The sequence below is a fragment of the Mus musculus genome, chromosome 17 (genome assembly GCF_000001635.26).
Source record: "Mus musculus strain C57BL/6J chromosome 17, GRCm38.p6 C57BL/6J".
NCBI lineage: Eukaryota > Metazoa > Chordata > Mammalia > Rodentia > Muridae > Mus > Mus musculus.
Window position 1 is genome coordinate 65,398,348 of NC_000083.6, and position 20,172 is coordinate 65,418,519.

Consider the following 20,172-nt stretch of genomic DNA (forward strand, 5'->3'; position numbering starts at 1 on the left):
AATCTTATGTCCAAAGCTAAGAGCAGCTCCTCCCTGCAAGAGCTGGCGATACCAGCTCAGCTTCCCCGCCCCTTATTTTGGAATCTTGAAACAAGTCCTGCTCTGAAAATCAGCAGTTCTCTATCAATTCTGGAAAGTTTTTCTAGCCTTTGGACCATATTTTCATGACCTGAAGAAATGAAGAAACCACTACAGGAGAAATGATAATTTAATTGTTTTCCTTTGTATTATGACTATCTTCAGTTCCCTCAAGATACTTCCCAACTTTAATTTCTTCATGTGAAGTTTATCAACATTTGATATTAAGTTTTTATATTAAATATAAATGTTCGCTTCTTTCATAGTTCATCTTAGAAATAATAAAAGACTGGGATTTTAAAGCACAACTTTTATATTTTTTATTTATTTGTTTAGAAGAAATTATATTTTCTTTGTAATATTAACTCAACAGTCGCAGGCAACCTATACAGTGAGGACTTATTGGCTTCACTTTCCAAGAAGGACTTCGAGATAAATACACTCAAGGTCACCCAAGGGCAGCATCTCTGTAATGGCCTTCAGCTTGCACCAGGGCCCTGGGCTTCTGTATCGCCTGTCACTGGGCTTCCTGTGTGTGTCCAGTGGTGGCTCTTCCTGTGAGCAAGGTTAGCATCCCTGAGCACCCAAAAGAACTGAGGCTGTGGGTTTTAATTTGTTACATACAGTCTAAGATTATATGAAGTTGGAATAATTAAATTGTTGTTTTATTTCTGTTCATGGCTACTCCAGCAGTGAATTCTGACAACTTCTTTACATTTTTCATTTACTACATGACACATTTCCAATGGAAAACTGCCACACCTAAGTGCACATGTGGTCATGACTAAGTACCATGTTAAATGATGTGATAATGAATATGTTCATCTTGGTTTCCTACATACACTAAATCAATTGGATCATTTTTGTTTCCTCAGAAACCCATTCATCCTCTCACTTGATTGGCCAGGGTTCTCAAAAAAATGACTATAACCTATAAGATGAACATATATTATAAGAATTTGTTAGATGGATTCACGTGAAAATAGTAACAAGTAATTCACACTGAAGAAGCTGAGAGGGCTGATGAGATGGCTCAGTGGGTAAGAGCACCCGATTGCTCTTCCGAAGGTCCAGAGTTCTAATCCCAGCAACCACATGGTGGCTCATAACCATCCGTAACAAGATCTGACTCCCTCTTCTGGTGTGTCTGAAGACAGCTACAGTGTACTTACATATAATAATAAATAAATCTTAAAAAAAAAAAAAAAGAAGCTGAGAACCCATCAGTTGCTTGGTCGCTGGGGGTGGACACCACAGCAGTAGGAGTCCTTCAGTAACTGCCTCACGTTGGAGAAGGCTGCTGGTTGCTCAGACCGTGAGACTTGGTGTCTTAGCAGCTGCAACCTGGTGTCAAGCACCTGGAAGGTTCCTGGAGAGCTGCGTGTCCTTAGTTAAGAATGGAAGCCTGGGAACACCAGTCTGACATCAACAAAGGGCTAAGCAAGCAAGAGGGTCAGGGCGAGTCAACTCAGAGCCAAGGGGAGGCTGAGCCTGCCAAAGGTGAAGACTCTACCTTCTGGCTACACCCCTTTTATCTGGGCTCCCGTCAGGAGTGCCACCCACACCTTCCCACATTGATTATAGCAATCAAGGCTTTCTTCTTTTTTAGTTACATGTTTGACTTTAATCGTTAACAATTACCGCTCAGCAAAATCAAAACCATCGTATCATATACAGTAGATCAGTGATTTCTGGAATGGTCTAAGAATTCAGAAATGTGTTTGTAGCCTTGGAGGATGGCTTTTTTTTTTAATATTACTAAAATATAATCAACTCACTTTCTCTCATTCATTTTGCTTACCTCCAACTCCTTCCATGTCCTTTGCTCCTTACTCCCTATCAGATTTATGACTTCCTTCCCTCTAATTAATATATATGTGTAAATATACATGTACGTAAATATATACTTGAATAATAGATTAAAAGAACTTGTTGGATCTATTTGGTGTTGCATCTATGTATATGATTTCAGAGCTGACCACTTGGTGTTAAATGACCAATTAAGAAGCTCATCCCTGGGGAAGACTTCTATAGCTCTCAACCTCCTCCTTAGTTAGTGGTTTGGTTTGGTTTGGTTTGGTTTGGTTTGGTTTGGTTTGGTTTGTTGTCTAAGGATAGCCCCTGGAGATTTCCCCTTTACATGTTAGCATGTCTGCTGGTGTTGTCATCGTCTAGGTCCTGTTTAGATGGCCATATTTTTGAAGTATCATTGAGTGGAGCTTCCCTGTTATTTCTAAGAGAAGCATCCTTACAGCAGACTTCCTGGCCCTCTGGCTCACACAAGTCTTTCTTCCCCTCGTCCTTTGATGTTCTCTGAAGCCCTAGGTACAGGAATTGTGTGATAGGTGTTCCCCATGGACCTCAGCCTCACATGATTGACCAGTCATGGTGATCTCTGTCTATTGCAAAGAGAAGCTACTTTGGTGAGAATTGGGAGCTAGGCTAATTATGGGATTAAGTATAACTATTTAGAATGCAGTTGGGAAGTCTGCTGGTAGTGTTTGTCTTCTAAAATCCATGCTTTCACTAGCCTTACAAAGTTGGCTAGGTTTCCAGTACCAGGAATGATTTTGTTCCTGTTGAATTAGCCTTAAGTCCAATTAGTTGCTTAGTGGTATAACGCCACTACTGTACCCTTAGGAATAGCTTGGCTTGCTCTGCATAGTTGTGGTCCAATGGCTTCAAGGCTGGGTGAGACTGTTGGCTGCTTTCCACTTGGCAGACTGCATAGTTCTTTCCAAGACTATAAAGGTTACCCACAGGGAGAAGGTATTTGGGACAGGGCCTCAGAGTCCTCTGTCCAAAGTTCATGGAGTCTTCTTCAGCAATAGAGACTTACCTTCTATCTCTTGGAAGCAGCCCAGGGCAACAGCAATAGCCAATCAGAACAATACTTCAGGTGTGGCTCCCTACTCATGTGATTGACATTTGTACCGAGTTGACATTAAAACCAACCATCACACTCTGTACTTCAAATCATTGGCATAAACTTGTTTTTAAAAAACTAATAATTGTTTTACAGTTCTTAGAGCTTCATTCCATCTACCTCTCCAGTTTTTGTGATGAATACTTTTCTATTTTTCCCATTGGTACCTATTCTACAAATTGTCTACTTTGCTCCAAAGAACAATTTCTGAACTAATCAATTTTATGTTTTGATTGGATAATCTATTACTCTATTTTTTAATACTTTTTCGTTTCTGTTTTTGCAAACAGCTTAAATTTTCCCCTAAATTTTACTTCATGCCTTATAACCCATTTAGAAGCAACTTCTGTGTGTATGCACTGTACAGTATTGAGGAAGCACACTGCATGGGATTGAGGGAGCACAGTGCATGGGCTGTGGGGATATTTGCATGTGTTCAAGGCATGAAAATAGAAATAGAATTACTAAAGAAAACAGAGGCTGAGATAAAACTAGAAATGAGAAGCCTGAGGTAAACCTCACCAAAAGAGCAGAAGAAATGGAAGAGAGCACCCCAGACATGGAAGACAAGATAGAAGAAAGGGACACCACAGTCAAAGGAAATATTAAACAAATCTAAGTACAAAATATCTAGGAAATCTTGGACTCTATGAAAAAGCAAATCATAGAAACAGAAGGGTGCAAAACTGAGGCCAAACATGCAGAAATGACTTTCAACAAAATCACAGAAGAAAATTTCCCTAAGTCTTTTTTAGGTACAAGAAGCATAAAGAACGCCAAATAGACAGGACCAAAAATGAAATTATCCACAACACATAATAATCAAAATACTTAAATACATACATAGGAATATTAAAAATCTATAAGGCAAAGAGACCAAGTGATGCATGGCTTCTCAGTGAAGACTCTAAGAGCCTGGCGGGCCTGCACAAATGCTCTACAGACTCTAAGAGGCCACAGAGGACAGCTGACCTCTCTGGCCACTCCTTGCAGAAAATAGTGACACATCCATCAATCCCGCCCCCCTTCCCAGAAGGAACCCTGGGGTCAGCAGTCTATGTAATGTCCTTGAAACATTATCACTTACCGAGCTTCTACACCATATTTTTCTGAAAAGAGGGGCGCAACCGTGGCCTGGTGATATGTATCTACTACATGTCTGTCAGAACTTGTTACTGTATCAATGAACCAAAATTGATGTTTGAATTGGTTTCTGCTTGGGCAGTTTTGTTTGGTTTTGGCCTGTGTTTGTCAAGTTTACTTAATTCTGCTTATACTAAAAGTTTCAAGGGTCTCACTTTATAATGTCGTCCGGAACTTGGCTCTCATCCTTGAGCAACAGTAGGCGAGCATGGAACTCAAGGAGACAGGCTCCATGACGAGCCGCTACTGCTCATTGGTTGTGGAAGTTCCACTTTCCGTAGAGAGCTGCTAAACATGATTACAGCAGATAGGAGATCAAATGTGAGGGCTTACCTGGGCTATAACTAATGCACATCGGATCCGTGGGTCTTGCTCATAATCCTTTATCTTTTGCAGTGTTTGCCATATCATGTTTCTAAGTCCATCCTGATCCTGCTCACCCTGAAGTTCCCATGACATCTTCACCAGGTTATACACTATGCCATAGTATCCAATCCAGATCACCTTCTCACCTGCAGGGACGATGATGATGATGATGGAGGAGGAGGAGGAGGAGGAAGAGGAAGATAATATCAATATTTTGAGAACATGCTTTCTAATGCATGAAAAAAGACAAACTCAATTTTATTCAAATTGATAATTAACACTATTAATCTAGAGAAATTGAAATTCAGAACACTCTCCAACCTAAAAACCACAAAATAGTTAGAAACTTAGCTATATTAAGTTCTACTCTCAAGATTAAATTAATGTCATTTATTCTTCAATTACTCTTTTTTACCTAGCTAGGCTATATTTCTATATGGTAATGCTTAGCATCGATAATTCTGATTTAGGTAGAGACAGGAAAAATAAATTTGAATAACAGAATAATAATACAGTGCTCAGAAGAAAGATAAACTAAATTTAGTTAAAGAATAATATGGAAAAAACTGGGCCTATGGGAAAACCCTGAATTTTCAAAAGAAAAAGAAGAATACACTTTTACAAAAAGAGATGGAAGGTTTTAAAAACCCAAAACTTCAATAAAAATAATTGTTATTTTAAAAATCCAGAAATAACGGTTCATGCCTTTGTCCCAGCACTGAGGAGACAAAAGCAGACAGATATCTGTGAGTTTGAAGCCAGCCTGGTCTACACAGTGAGTTCCAGGACAGCCAGGGCTACCTAGTGAGACCCTGCCTTGAACAAAACAAACAAACAAAAGAATAATAATTATTACTTTTATTGACATAAACCGAAGCCCCAACTATGTCTGGATTCTAATCTGCGCTATACTTCTGTTATATAGGCCTTATATTTATATTTACATAGCACATATGTTTGTGCATATATATACATATACATGCATACACACACACATGTATATATACATACATACATACATATGTTTATCACATGAAAGGAAACACAGGAAACCGACTTGTTTCGAACGTTCCCTATTGTCACACAGCTGATGAACAATAAAGTAGGTAAAGCCCTATGTGATCTATGCCAGGCAACACATGCCCCAATTCAGACAAGGGCTGTTCTAATTCACACACTTATTCACAGGGAAAGAAAAGATCACAGGGTCGGAAAAGTAAGGGAAAAGTTAGGAGAAAGAAAGAGAAAGTATGTACACATTTCAGATACTGAAGAAGGGCATCCTCTAATCTCCTATCCTAAACATCCACTGTCTATGTCACTGTCACTTAGGGAGGGAGGGAGGGAGGGAGGGAGGGAGGGCGGGAGGGAGGGAGGGAGGGAGGCAAACAAGAGGCAAACAAGCCAGGCATCTAGTAAGATGCTCCTCCCCATGCCAACTAAGTTATGTACAACTAAGGGATGGCAATATTCAAAGTTCTGTAGCTGGAAAATGGGACTATTGGTGAGTAGTAATGTTTCTCACTACAAAACCAGAATATAATCAAAAGAGTGAAGATTTCATTATGTTTTCTTTCTTGGAAATAGACAGCCAGTGGCTTTGAGTGGTGGACCAGTCCAGGGAGCTGAGATGGCATACATGAGAATTTGGAGATCACTAGATCCTTGAAAAGATGATGTAATGGGAAGGCTGGCAGAGTAAGGAAGGGAGCTGGAGAAGGGAAGACCTCACCGGACCTTGCAAGCAGGATGATTTGGAGAAAGGTAGAGATGGATGTTGGAGACTGGCCCCATGTAGGAAGATACCAGAATGAAAAAGTCTGCTACACCAGACTCCTACTCACCTTTTTAGTCAGACTTACTGCAAACCACATAGCCCTTCCTAATCCATGGTATGTCATTTGTCTCTGCATAAATCCCAAATTAGAGAGCCAGACAACCATGTCTCTGTCGTTTTAATATATCATTTTAGAATACATCCGTCTCGGCTCATCCGCCTCACTTGCAAATATATTACACAAAGAATGTGAGACCAACGATTGGCGTTCTTGAGTAAATGCTGAATTCTTTCTTCTAATATTAATGTAAACTGCCCCTTTCATTTAACCCTATGTCTGTCCAGACAAACGGTATGTTACACTTTATCTGCCTCCAAGCCATTCTTTTGCTCATTTCCTATTAAGCAACCCTGAATCTTCATAGTTCATTTCCTGACTTGCACTTATACAATTATATGGATATCATATTGGAGTGGTGTGTGTTGCCCATTGTTCTAGGGAGCCAGATATTGTTTGATTCGCTCTGACATACCAACCGCTTAGCCTCATGACTACAGCACACAAGACATGGGGTAAGAACTGTCCATTTGTCTAGGATTAACATGTTGCTTAACAGTGCTTTTTAAGGACAAAACTGAAGTTGTGCTAAAGGAAATCAGAGTAGCTGAGCCAAGAATAGGACTCCTGCAGAGGTGCAGTTCAAAGGAGAGAGAGGATGTCACACTGGGCTGAAGAAATGAGTTCATATTAATATGGAGGCTGTAAAGTCAGCTAACAGTAAATGGCACCATAAGCAACGGCTGATGTCTCAGCAAAGGAGCGATGCTATGTCTGTCCCGTGCAGTGTCCCATCCATTCCATCAGGGATCTGGGTGAATAAGAGTTGCCTGGTAACAGGTCCTTATTGTGACAGGCAGGAGGAGACCGGGAGAAGATGAAACAAATGCCAGCTGTCAGGGAGAGTAACTGATAAAGCTTCTGTGAGCGGAGAATGGGGAGGTCAAAGGAGAAGCACGTTTTGAAAGTTAAGGGGACAGAAACAATCGTGAAATCGCTTGCGAAAATGAGACGGTTGTTCAGAGGAGTCAGTTTAGGAGAAGGCAAAGAGCGAGTGTTTGGAAAATGTGGAAGGCAGGTGGGGGAAAGTCTGACTTCCGAAGCTTTTTTTTTTTTTTTGGATTTTCGGGACAGGGTTTCTCTGTGTAGCTCTGGCTGTCCTGGAACTCACTCTGTAGACCAGGCTGGCCTCAAACTCAGAAATCCGCCTGCCTCTGCCTCCGGAGTGCTGGGATTAAAGGCGTGGGCCACCACTGCCCGGCAAGCTTTTTCTTAAAGCATGGCTGAAAGAAATGCATCATGAAAAACATGAGTGGCATTGCTTTCCATCACAGCAGGAAGGTAATGGTGGGATTCATGTAGTTATTTCTCAAACTGAGTCTGAGGTGAGAAAAGGTTTAATAAGACTACTTCCAATGCTTTCTATCAGTGTGTGCTGTGTCTGTGTGTGGTGTGCAAATGCCTGTGAAGAGCAGAGAAGGGTGCCAGACCCCTATGAGATGAACATGCAGTCATTTGTGAGCTGCCTGACCGAAGCAACAGGAGCTCAGCTCCAGTCTCATGACCACCGAACCAACTTCCCGGTCGTGAAAAGGGCTTTGATTCATAAAACAAGTGTCCTTTGTTACAGATTTAAACTCACTTTTAATTCTTAAATTGCTTTCTGGGTTCTCTGTTCTGCATTTGTGAAACAGTCTCTTGTAACCCAGACTGGCCTTGAATACACCATGTAATCCAGGCTGACCTTAAACACGTGTTTAGACAATCTGCCCTCTACTGCTGGGATTGCAGGCATGCACCACTTGTTACTCAGAGAATCCCAATTTATATCCCAGTTTCTTTTTGTGATTCATTACCCATAGCTGTGTTTAACCCAAAGCACAGGTTTCACCAAGTCACTCAGCATCACATAGAACTGCTTTTATTAAGGGGAGAAATTATTTAAATCACAGTTAAAGTTGCTCACATCTGTGGTCAAGTTAGCCCACTATGTTTCAATCTATAGAAGCAGTTCTCAGCCTTCCTATTCTGAGAATAGGAAATACAGCTCCCAGTACTCTCTTCAGGATACAGCTCCTTGTGTTGTGCTGACCCCCATTCATAAACTTATTGCATTAACATTTTATAACTATAAATTTGCTACTGTTATGAACCACAACATAAATATATGATATGTAGGATATATGATATGTGACCACCAACAGGGTCACAACCCAGAGATTGAGGATCACTGATCTATACAGGCAGAATTCCATCACAAGGGATGTATCCTGGAGCAGAGCTGCTTAGCACCCTGCAGCCAGAAAATGAGAGAGAGAGACAGAGACAGAGACAGAGACAGAGACAGAGACAGAAACAGAGAGGGGGGAGGGAGGGAGAGAGAGAGAGAGAGGAAAGTTCTGGCAGCCTATGGAAAGAAGCTCTAGACATCCAGGTTCATTACAGCTTCCAGGGGGATTCAACATCTCTCAGTTCTGTGCAGGCTAAGGGCTGAGCCTTCACCAGGTGGGCTTTGGGGTCCACCACTGTAATACATACCAGTAATTTTGTTTTCACAATATGTTGCGGTGGATTGGTATTTATTGTCTTTTAGACACCGAAATACAATGTTACTGGGCTACAGGAGGGTATTTCCACACAGACATCTGATGTACCTTGAGCATATTCCCAACCGTGCTGTCTACCTGGTCATTGAGCTTCTCCCCCTTTGTTCTCTCAGCAAGTCTAATTTCATAACATCTATGCATATGTGACTTTTATGAATCTATATAAAACCCAGGAACAGCAAATGAAAGGTCACATGTAAATGTGACTTTCTCACAGTTACCTAATATAAATGTCTACAGTTGCACCCATTTTCCTACCAAGAACATGTGTGGTGAGGGGGTTTCCATGGTTTCTGTATGTCATGTTTTTCTTCATCCATCCCCCACTGATGAACATCTAGGCTGGCTGTGTAACTGGGCTACCCGTAGCAGTGCTGTGGTGAACACAGATGTACCACTTGAAATTCTTCAGGTAAATACCCAAGAGTGGTTTCATGGGGGTCACAGGCTACATCTATGTTTAGCTTTGGGGGGACCTCTATGTTGATCTCCTTTGTGACTGCATCTGGTGTTTTCCTAATGGCTACCTTTCTGACTGGGTGAGAGAACTCGGGGAAAGCTTTGCTTTGCAGCTCCTCAATGGCTCAGCATTATTTTCCTTCATTTGTACTTACTTTTTACTCATCTATATACGCGATACTATTTATTGACTTATCTGACTTCTTATGTAGGTTTTTGAGTGACACGTGCCTGCTTCCTTGTTCCATTTGCTTCCTCTCACCCTGAATTTGGATGTCTTTAATGGTAAGGTGCATTCCTTGGAGGCAATGAATGGATAGACTGCTTTTCGTTGTTCTCCATCCAACCTGCTAGTCTGCGAGTTTTCATGGAGGGGCAGAGATCACGGATGGAGGTATCGAGAGGTGTACAGTAGCAGGTGTCATCTTGTTGATTCTTTAGTGCTTGCTGTTCTCCTGGTTTTCACTCGGTGACTGTTCCTCAGTCTTTTAAAGTGGGTTAGACTTTCCTACCACCTCCAAAATGTATTGATCTTTCACTTTAGTGCAAAGCATTCCTTCAGTGTCTTCTGTAAAACTGGCTTAGTGTCCATAGATCCCTTGTTTGTTTTGACGATGAAGCCTTTCAGTTAGTCTTCAACCATGACAGCTTTGCTGGTCAGAGTAGCCTGGGTTGATATTTCTTGTCTTTTAGACACCAAAATACAGTATTCTGAGTCCTTCTGGCTTTAAAGTTCCTGCTAGTGCACCTGCTTTTATTCTGATTGGCTTACCTTGTTTGTGAGCTGGTGTTTCTCTTGCAGCTGGCATATGTTCCACCTGGTATATATTTAATGCTTTAACTATAATATGCCATGGGCAGATTCTTTGCTCATCTTGTCTGTTTGGGATTCTAAATGCCAAATGTACCTGGGTAGACTTGCATAGACTTAAGAAATTTCCCTTATGCCTTTTTTAAAAAAATGTTTTCATGTATTTTTCATGAAATTCTTCTCCTATTCCTGTGTCCATGATTCATAGGCTTGGTTTTATTATAGTGTCCTGTAGATCTTATACATTCCATGTGTACTTCCTTATTAATCTAACTTGGTCATTAGTTGAATATTCTTCTTTTTTTATTCACTTTACATCCTACTCACTGTCCATCTGCCCAATCACCCACTCCTGCAATCCTCTCCTCTGGGAAAGTAGAGGTTCCCCCCCCATATCCCCCAATCCTGGCACATCAAGTCTCTGTGGGACTGGGCACATCCTCTCTCACTAAGGCCAGAAAAGGTACCCAAGCTAGAAGAACATATCCCACTACAGGCAACAGCTTTTGGGATAGCCCCTGCTCTAGTTGTTTGGGGCCCACATGAAGACTAACCTGAACATCTGCAACATATGTGCAGGGGAGGACCTAGGTCCAGCCTTGTCTGTGGAGGAGGGCCTAGTTTCAGCTCATGGTGTGCTTTGGTTGGGGGTTCAGTCTCTGAGAGCTCCAAGGGTCCAGGTTAGTTGACTCTGTTGGTCTTTCTGTGGAGTTTCTATCGCCTTTGGGGCCCACGATCCTTCCCCCAACTCTTCCATAAGAGTCCCTAAGCTTCATCCACTGTTTGGCAGTGGGTGTGTGTATCTGTCTGAGTCAGCTGCTGGGTGGAGCCTCTCAGAGGATAGCCATGTTAGACTCCTCTCTACAAGCATAACAGAATATCGATACTGTTAGGAACTAGTGCTTGCCCATGGGATGGGTCTCAAGTTGAGCTGGTTATGGGTTGGTCTCTCTGCTCCATCTTTGTCCCTGCATTTCTTTTAGACAGGATAAATTTTGACTTGAATGTTTTGTGGGCAGGTTAGCCACTGGGGTCCCTGCCTAGCTATAGGAGATGGTCTCTTCAGGCTCCACAGCCCCAATGCTGTGAGTCACAGTTACAGTCATGCCCACTGATTCCTGGGTGGTTCCCCCATCCCTGGTCTCTGTCACATCCTCGAAATGCCCCCACCTCCCCACACTCCATCACTTGCAGATTTCCATTCATTCTCATGGCCATCTGGCCATCTCTCCTGTCCCTCCCCACACCTGATCTTTAACCTGCCAATTCCCATCCCCATCCCCTCTACCACTCAGTTCCCTTCCTTCATCTGACTCCTATGACTATTTAATCCCTCTTCTCAGTGAGATTCAAGCATCCTCACTTGGAAACCTTCTTGTTTAGCTTCTTTGTGTCTGTGGATCACAGGTATCCCATATTCTATGGCTAATATCCACTTGGTTACCTCATTCAAGATGATATTCTCAAGATCCATCCATCTACCTGCAAATTTCATCATGTTTTTGTTTTTAATAGCTGAATTGTATTCCATTCTGTAGATGTAACAGACTTCTTTATCCATTTTTCAGTTTAGGAACATCTATCTAGGTTGCTTCCAATTTCTGGCTATTACAAATATAGCTGCTATGAACATAGTTGAGCAAGTGGGTTATTGGTATCAAACTTCTTGAGTTCTTTATAAATTTTGGATATTAGCCCTGTCAGATGTAGGGCTAGTGAAGATTTTTTTCCCAGTCTGTAGGCTGCCATTTTGTCCTATTGGCAGGGTCCTTTGCCTTATAGAAGCTTTTCAGTTTCATTAGGTCCTATTTGTCAATTGTTGATCTTAGAGCCTGGGCCATTGGTATTCTGTTCGGGAAGTTATCTCTTGTACCAATGAGTTCAAGGTTGTTCCCCACTTTCTTTTCTATTAGTTTTACTATTTCTGGTTTTATGTTGAGGTCTTTGATCCACTTGGACTTGAGTTTTGTGCAGGGTGATAGATATGGATCTATTTACATTTTTCTACATGCAGACATCCAGTTAGACCAGCACCATTTGTTGAAGAGGCTTTTTCCCCCATCATATGGTTTTGCCTTCTTTGTCAAAAATCAAGTGTCCACAGGTGTGTGGGTTTATTTCAGGGTCTTTGATTTGATTCTATTGATCAACCTATCTGTTCCTGCACCAGTACTATACAGTTTTTATTACTCTTGCTCTGTAGTATAGCTTGAGGTCAGGGATGGCGATAGTTCCAAAAGCTGTTTTATTGTTCAGGATTGTTTGTGCTATGCTGGGTTTTTTGTTTTTTGTTTTTTTCCTGTCCACATGAAGTTTGAGAATTTCTCTTTCAAGGTCTGTAAAGAATTGTGTCAGAATTTTGATGGGAATTCCATTGAATCTGTAGATTGCTTTTGATAAGATGGCCATTTTTACTATGTTGATCCTACCAATCCATGAGCATGGAAAATCTTTCCATCTTCTGATATCTTCCTCAACTTCTTTCTTCAGTGACTGAAGTTCTTTTTATATACGTCTTTCACTTGCCAGGTTATAGTTACACCAAGATATTTTATATTATTTGTGGCTATTGTGAAGGGTGTTATTTCCCTAATTTCTTTCTTTGCCTGTTTATCATTTGTATAAAGGAAGGCAACTGATTTCTTTGTTAGTTTTTTATCCATCCACTTTGCTGAAGGTGTTTATCAGATTTAGTTGTTCTCGGGCAGAATTTATTTATACTATCATATCATATCAGTAGTCTAGGTTGGCATCTATGGTTTCTTAGAGGTTGCAAGGCATCTGTCCAGGCCCCTGTTGAGAAGCTGGGGATAACTCTGATAGGTGTGCGTTTATGAGATAGTTGGCCTTTTTTCCCTTGCAACTTTTAATATTCTCTCTTTGTTCTGTAGATTTTGTGTTTTGATTGTTACATGGTGGGAAGATTCTCTCTTCTGGTCCAGTCTGATTGGTGTTCTATAAGCTTCTTGGATGTTTATCTCTCTCTCTCTCTCTCTAGATTAGGAAAGTTTTCTTCTATGATTTTGTTGAAAATATTTTCTGGGCCTTTCTTTCTTCACCTTCTTCTATTCCTATTATTCTTAGGTTAGGTCTTTTCATGGTATCCCAGACTTCCTGGATGTTTTGTGTCAGGAATCTTTTAGATTTAACATTCTCTTTGGCTGATGTTTAGTTTCTTCTATTGTATCTTCTACATCTGAAATTATCTCTTCTGTCTCCTATATTCTATTGGTGATGCTCGCATCTGTTGTTCCTGTTCTCTTCCCTAGGTTTTTCATCTCCAGGATTCCCTCAGTTTGTGTTTTCTTTATTGATTCTATTTCCATTTTCAGGTTTTGAACAGTTTTATTTCCTTTATCTGTTTAATTGTATTTTCCTGTATATCTTTAAAGGATTTGGTTCCTCTTTAAAGACCGCTGTTTGATTGTATTTTCTTGTATTTCTTTAGCAGATTTCCTCTTTAAAGTCCTCTATCATCTTTATAAGTTTGGATTTAAGGTAATTTTCTTGTGCTTCAGCTGTGTTAGGATATCCAGGCCTTGCTGTAGTTGGGTAGCTGTGCTCTGAAGGTGTCGTATTGCCCTGACTTTTGTGGATTGTGTTCTTTTAAGGGCTTTTAGCCATCTGGATGGCTTTGGTCCCTGGATATGCTTATCATAGTAGGTTGGGGGGGGGGTAACCTCGATGGCTCTGGTGTTGCACTCCTCCGATGAGTTTCCTTTGGCTGTATGGTTCAGGACCAGCAGGTCTGATGAAGGTGAGGGAGAGATGGTGGAAGAATGGAGGTCCCCCAGGGATAGCAGACTGCTCAGAGCAGCTGAGGATGCCCCCCAGAGGACTCAGGAAGCAGGGAAGATGTGTGGAGGAAGGGAAGCTAACCTGTATGGTTCAGCCTCAGCAAGTCCAATAAAGGTGCACAGAGAGATAGCAGAAGAGTGGAGCTTACCTGAATATTCTAATCATCTGTCTTCAAGCCCTGTCTGTATTCTGTCTTCCCCTTGATCCATTGTGTTGCAGAAGCTTTCTGCAGAGCTTTTTATTCAACATCCTGCACTTTTTACTTCTAGCCATCATATTGATTTTTTTCAATATTTCTGTGTCATTATTAAATTCCACCTTCATATCCATTTTTCTTATTTCATTCTGTTTATGTCCTGTTGGAATTCATTTAGTGATATATTTGTGGCTTCTCAGATTTATTTGAACAAACTTAAAATTGTTTTAAATTCTTGCCTAGAACATCAACTAATTTACTCTCATTACAGGGTGCTTCTGTGAATTAGGAGGAGTTAGGTCGTTTTGGTTTTTCTTGGTCCTTGTATTTGTGCAATGGTCCTTGTATTTGTGCAATGGTCCTTTCACATGTGGAGTTAGACCGTTGGTTGGATATTTCTTTTAACCGCCCTCACTCAAAGAGTGAAAGTGTTTGCAATCTTCAAAAGGTTTCAGAGGGGCTTGGTTGTAGTAGAATTAGGTTTCTATTTTTCTTTGCTGCACTGGAGATCTAATCCACTCGTTAGATCCTAAGGGCTGGGTCAATATTGAATATTCCCAGGAGAATAATATAGTTTCTATCAGGGAAACTATCAAGGAGTAGGGCACTGTGAAAATGCAGTGACCATCAAGTAAAATGGAATCACCCCTTTAACTCAGATAATTTTAAGAAATGGAGGAACGCTGAGGTGTTCATCAACTTGGGTGGGGAATGGGGGGGCAGAGTGAGACTAGTGGTTAGTGCTGGGGTGGGAAAGAAACACAGAAAATAAAAACTAAATAGAAGTGGGAAACAAGGTTGGGGAGATGTCTCTGCCATTAAGGCTAAGGTTCACAACTAAAGAAAGTTGGAGACACTGGGACAAGGAGGGGGAAGATGCGTCTGTGGCTAATGGTAGAGTAAAGGAAGGTGAAGAAAAATTACAGTTTGATAACCTAAAAACAATCCCAGCATTTCAGGAGCCTGACATGTGGAGGATACCAAACCAGGCCATGCTATGTTCCTTGGAAAGATGAATAAGAATAAGAATAAGAATAAGAATAAGAATAAGAATAAGAATAAGAATAAGAATAGTTATAAAGAAATGAATAGAAGAGAAAGAATGAAAATGACCAGTGTCCTGATAACTTGACATTGAGCTTTAAATAAAAGAGACAGGGAGAGATATGAATGTGTTAGAGAGTCTGAATGCCTGCTTGGATTTCCGGATGCTCGTCGCACCTGTGTGAGTTCGGATCACAGATGCTGGCCGGGCGGGCCCATCAGTGAGAGGTTCTTTACAGGGTGGGATGAGAAAGTTGGTCCCTCCTCTGAGAGGTCCTTCCCAATGTCTATCATGGGATTGGAGACTGTGGCTCAATTCTGCAGACTCTGGTTCTAACCAGGCTTCCCCCTCACTGGATACTGCATGGTTCTGGTTCCAAGTTTCTTCTCTATAATCTAGAAGTATCCTGTTGGTCTGTCTTTGCTCTTGGCTTGCCTGGTTGCAATCTCCAGAGGGTCTAGCTACCTCCTGAGAATAGTCTTTTGTTAAAGGGCTTCTCAACATTGCTTCAGTGACGTGCCCAGGAGAGAGGTTCTTCTTGGTGCCTCCTCCCTCTGCTAGTTCAGTAAACAACTTCTGTCTCCTTCTTCTCCTTTCTCTGGTCTTTAAAATCGCTGTTAATGAACATGTAGTATATATTTTCTCAAGTTCCCTGTCATGGCTCCTATCCTCTGGTGTTGCATTTCAGTTTCCCTAAGAGGGAAAGGCTCCCAGACGCACTGATTCCTCAGGGATGGTGTGGTGGTTTAAATACACTGGGCCCAGGAAGTGGCACTATTAGGAGGTGTGACCTTGTTGGAGGAAGTGTGCCACTGTGGGGGTGAGCTTTGAGACCCTCCTCCTAGCTGCTTGAAGAAAGTCTGATCCTGGCTTCCTTTGGATAAAGATGTAGACCTCTCATCTCCTCCTGCACCATGCCTGCGCGGAGCTACCATCTCCTACCTAGCTGGATGCTGCTATGCTTCCTGCCATGATAACAGACTGAATCTCTGAACCTGCAAGCCAACGCCAATTAAATGTTGTCCTTTATAAGAGTTACCTTGGTCATGGTGTCTGTTCACAGCAGTAAACCCCTAACTAAGACAGATGAATTTTCTCCTGTTCTGATTTATATTTTCCCATTTTATTTTGCTATTTTAAGCATTGATATTTAGCTGCCAGTCATTTCTTCTGATAGATGTTATCCAATAGTCCACCTGGAGATTCTAATAGATCGTGTCTGCATCTGACTCTTTAGCTTCTATTCTTCTGACCTCAGTGGGAGAGGGTGCTCCTAATCCTGTAGAGACTTGATGCCCCAGAGAAGAGGGGGTGCTTGGGGGGGTGAGATGTGAAGATAAGAAGGAGTGAGGGGGTAGGATAGGGGAGCACTTTCTCAGAGGCAAAGGGGAGGAGGGATTGGGTAAAGAACTCTGGGAGGAGGGACCGGGAAAGGGGGTAACATTTGGAATTTAAATAAACAAAATAATTTCATTTTAAAAATGCCTTAATACCTGGGGGGCATTGAGATGGGTCAATGGGTAAAGGTACTTGTTACCTACACAGATATGGCGATTTTTGAGCCCAGGAACTCATACAATGAAAGGAGAAAACCAACTCCCCCAAGTTGTTCTCTAACCTCCATTTGTGCAAGCATCTCTTCTCTTCTCTCTCTTCTCTTCTCTTCTCTTCTCTTCTCTTCTCTTCTCTTCTCTCTCTCTCTCTCTCTCTTCCTCCCTCTCTCTCTCTCTCTCTCTCTCTCTCTCTCTCACGCACACACACACAATAGATGATAGATAGATAGATACATGTGGGAAGCCACATGTGCCGTTGCTGAGTGGCACTGACTACTGCTGGCCACCACGCATAAGATTGGACAAACAACCAATGTGTACATATGCAGTAAAGTTTTTTGCAAAGACACTGCCTGGCCCAGGCATGATAATGAGGTTCTGTAAGGTACTGAGAGTATAACCAATCAGATGTGAGACATGCAAATGAGGTATGATAATGAGGTTCTGTAAGGTACTGAGAGAGAGTAGCCAATCAGATGAGGAACATGCAAATGAGGCTTAGTGCATAACCAATCCGGGTGTGAGACACGCCCCTCCTAGGCCTATAAAAGCAGCACCAGTTCTGGGCTCGAGGTCTTTTCGCCTCTACAATCAAGCTCTCCCAATAAACGTGTGCAGAAGGATCCTGTTGCAGCGTCGTTCTTCCTGGCCAGTCAAGCGCGCGCAAGAGATACATACATACATACATACATACATACATACATACGAAAGAAAGAGAGAAGGAAGGAAAGAAACAAAGGAAGAAAGAAGTATTTTGAGTGACTGTTTACTTGGTATAGGTAATCTCTGATTTGGAAATATGATTCCTCACAGGTAGCCTGAGCCACATAAAATCAGTTCAACCTCTGGGAATGCCAGAGACTGGGGCAAGCCATTCAGCAAGCCATCTGTCTGAGATCTGCAGCAAAAACTATGAATAATGAATCATGGGGACCTCCCATAGCGGAGTATGCCCTTGGTACCTTACCACTCACTGTTACAGTAGGAAATGCTGTCTGCACAGCCCACTGGGAGAAGACACGAGGGTGTGGGCTTGCTTACTTTGCTTTAACCTGCTTTAAGCATCGTTTTTTTCCTTGGCTGGTTTTAGTATGTGTCCTTTCACAGTTGAAAGTCATAATAAAGAAGTAAGTTTGTTAATTGTGTGAGTCCTTTAACAAAATAAGGCAAGAGCTGTCTCAGGGATCCCCAAAATCATAGTGGGTGTCAAAAAATTCTGAGACCCTTCCCCCAACCACGGAGCTTGCAGCTGCTGTCAAGAGTTGAGATATTCCTGGGGACTCCCAAGCTTCAGGGCAGATAACAGAAGAGTCAGACAAGAGCATGAGAATGAAGGTTGCATTTTGGTTGTGTAATATAACCACTCCTCTGAATATTATCCAACTGTAAAAATATTAGACATATATACATACAGACATACACATATACATACAAAATACATTTACATATAAGTAGTACCTAAAGTTATTTTGTATATATAATCACAATTGATTCCTGTTGCATATATTAAGCAAGTGGGCAACAGAATAAACTGAAGAGAACCATTCTTAAAAATAAGCTCCCAGTTTTTGCAGGGACTGTTAGTGGCCAGAGAATGAAAGTTAGCACATTCTTTTATTAGAATGTGATAGTTGACTGGAAGAGGATGCCAAGTAGGGTGCCAAGATATTTGTGAATAACTAAGGAAATTGGTGGGACTTGCCTTACTTAAATTTCATGATCTTCTCCAACTGTAAATGATGGAGATCTGTTCATTATAAATAATTATTTTCTGGAGCTATAGCTGAAAAGGACAAAAGTGGTTTGTTTTTTTCATCAGGACCAACCATGATGCTTATAAATATACTTAAAATGCTAGACGGATTCCTTGATTTCTTTTCAGTTTCACTAAGCCAAATTTGCACTACCTTGAGATACAGATTATGACAACAGAGACAGGTAATTTTCACACACGTTTATATCCCAAAGCAAAACAAGGAATAATAAGGAGAAAACTTTTCAAGACAACCTTGGGAAGTAAAGCAATATAATAAGAATGGTATGTTTGCAGGTGTGCTACAGAAAACAACAACAAAAAATGTCGTTCGTGACCTGAGTTCTAGTCCCCCCCCAGCCCATTGGCAGCACAGCCTGCAACATCAGCACCGAGGGTGGCAAAGACAAGGGGATTCCCCAGCCAGACTCAACTCCAGGTTCAGAAACATCGTCTCAGACACTAAACGAGTGATTAGGGAAGCCAGCCAGTGTAGCCCTTTGGTCCTGCATCCGTGTGTCCGCGTGTCCACACTTCCTAGAATTCAGAACCCAGTGACAGAACTATGCTCATCTTGAGTTTCAGGCATTCAAACTTTCTGACACCAAGTCACCTACATCTGTCTTTGCTACGTATTTCCCTCTCCCATTCTTATGTGTGTCTCTCACCAGCTGTCTTATTTTAATTCTTTCTGAGCAGCAGATTCTTTGGGATACGGTGTGAAAACAAAACAGTGACATCAAAGCCAGGGTACAGTAGGAACACCTGGGTCCTCCTCCCACTACAGAGATACATCAGTTTGCTGGGAGAGAAATGAAAACACTAGGAAAAAGCCTTCGGCACAGCGGGAGCAAAGACAGAAACAAAGTGGGAATTGCACCACGCCAACACCAGTAGGACGGCTCGAACCATCTGCATCATAGCCTCCCCCTGAGCACAGCATTATAAAACTGGAACAGAGCAGTCAGCTAAAGCGTCCCCAGCCTGAAGATGGAAATGGACATCTAGGGGCCTGGAGCGATGGATGGCTCAATGGTTAAGAGCACTGACTGCTCTTCTGGAGGTCCTGAGTTCGATTCCTAGCAGCCACATGGTGGCTCACAACCATCTGTAAAGGGGTCCGATGCCCTCTTCTGATGTGTCTGAGGACAGCTATAGTGTACTCATATACCTAAAATAAATAAATAAATCTTTTAAAAAGAGAGAAAAAAGAAAAAAAAAGAAATGAACATCTTAATTAGGAAGCCCACAGGATTCAAAAGTTTATACAAAGAAGCCCACATCATAACACACAACACTTAAATTCAGAAAACAGCAAGGGAACAATTCCTTGTCATGGACAAGGTGAGTCCAGGAGATCTGTGAGTGAGTCCAGGAGACTAGTGAGTAAGTACCAGGAGACTAGTGAGTGAGTCCAGGAGACCTGTGAGTGAGTCCAGGAGACCAGTGAGTGAGTCCAGGAGAGTAATTAATGTGTCCCAAGAGACCAGAAGCAGAGTTTTCAGATACTTTTCTGGGGAATGTGGTATTATATTCAAAGTGCTGGAAAACATTCAGTAACAAGTAGTACTGCATCTACAATCTAGACTTCAAAAGTGGTAAA

General features: G+C 41.7%; 1 protein-coding gene across 8 annotated transcripts in view; it reads right to left on the reverse strand.

Annotated features, from left to right (window-relative positions):
- Nucleotides 1–20,172, reverse strand: part of Tmem232 (transmembrane protein 232) — a 285,084-nt gene that overhangs the window by 142,349 nt on the left and 122,563 nt on the right. For all 8 annotated transcript variants that reach the window (XR_003952145.1, XM_006524493.3, XM_006524492.3 and 5 more), the window contains one exon: nucleotides 4,481–4,659. Coding sequence is in view for 7 of the 8 variants with exons in the window: in XM_006524493.3 (XP_006524556.1) it covers nucleotides 4,481–4,659 (179 nt within the window). In the remaining variant the exon portion in view is untranslated. The remainder of the gene's footprint in view (nucleotides 1–4,480; nucleotides 4,660–20,172) is intronic.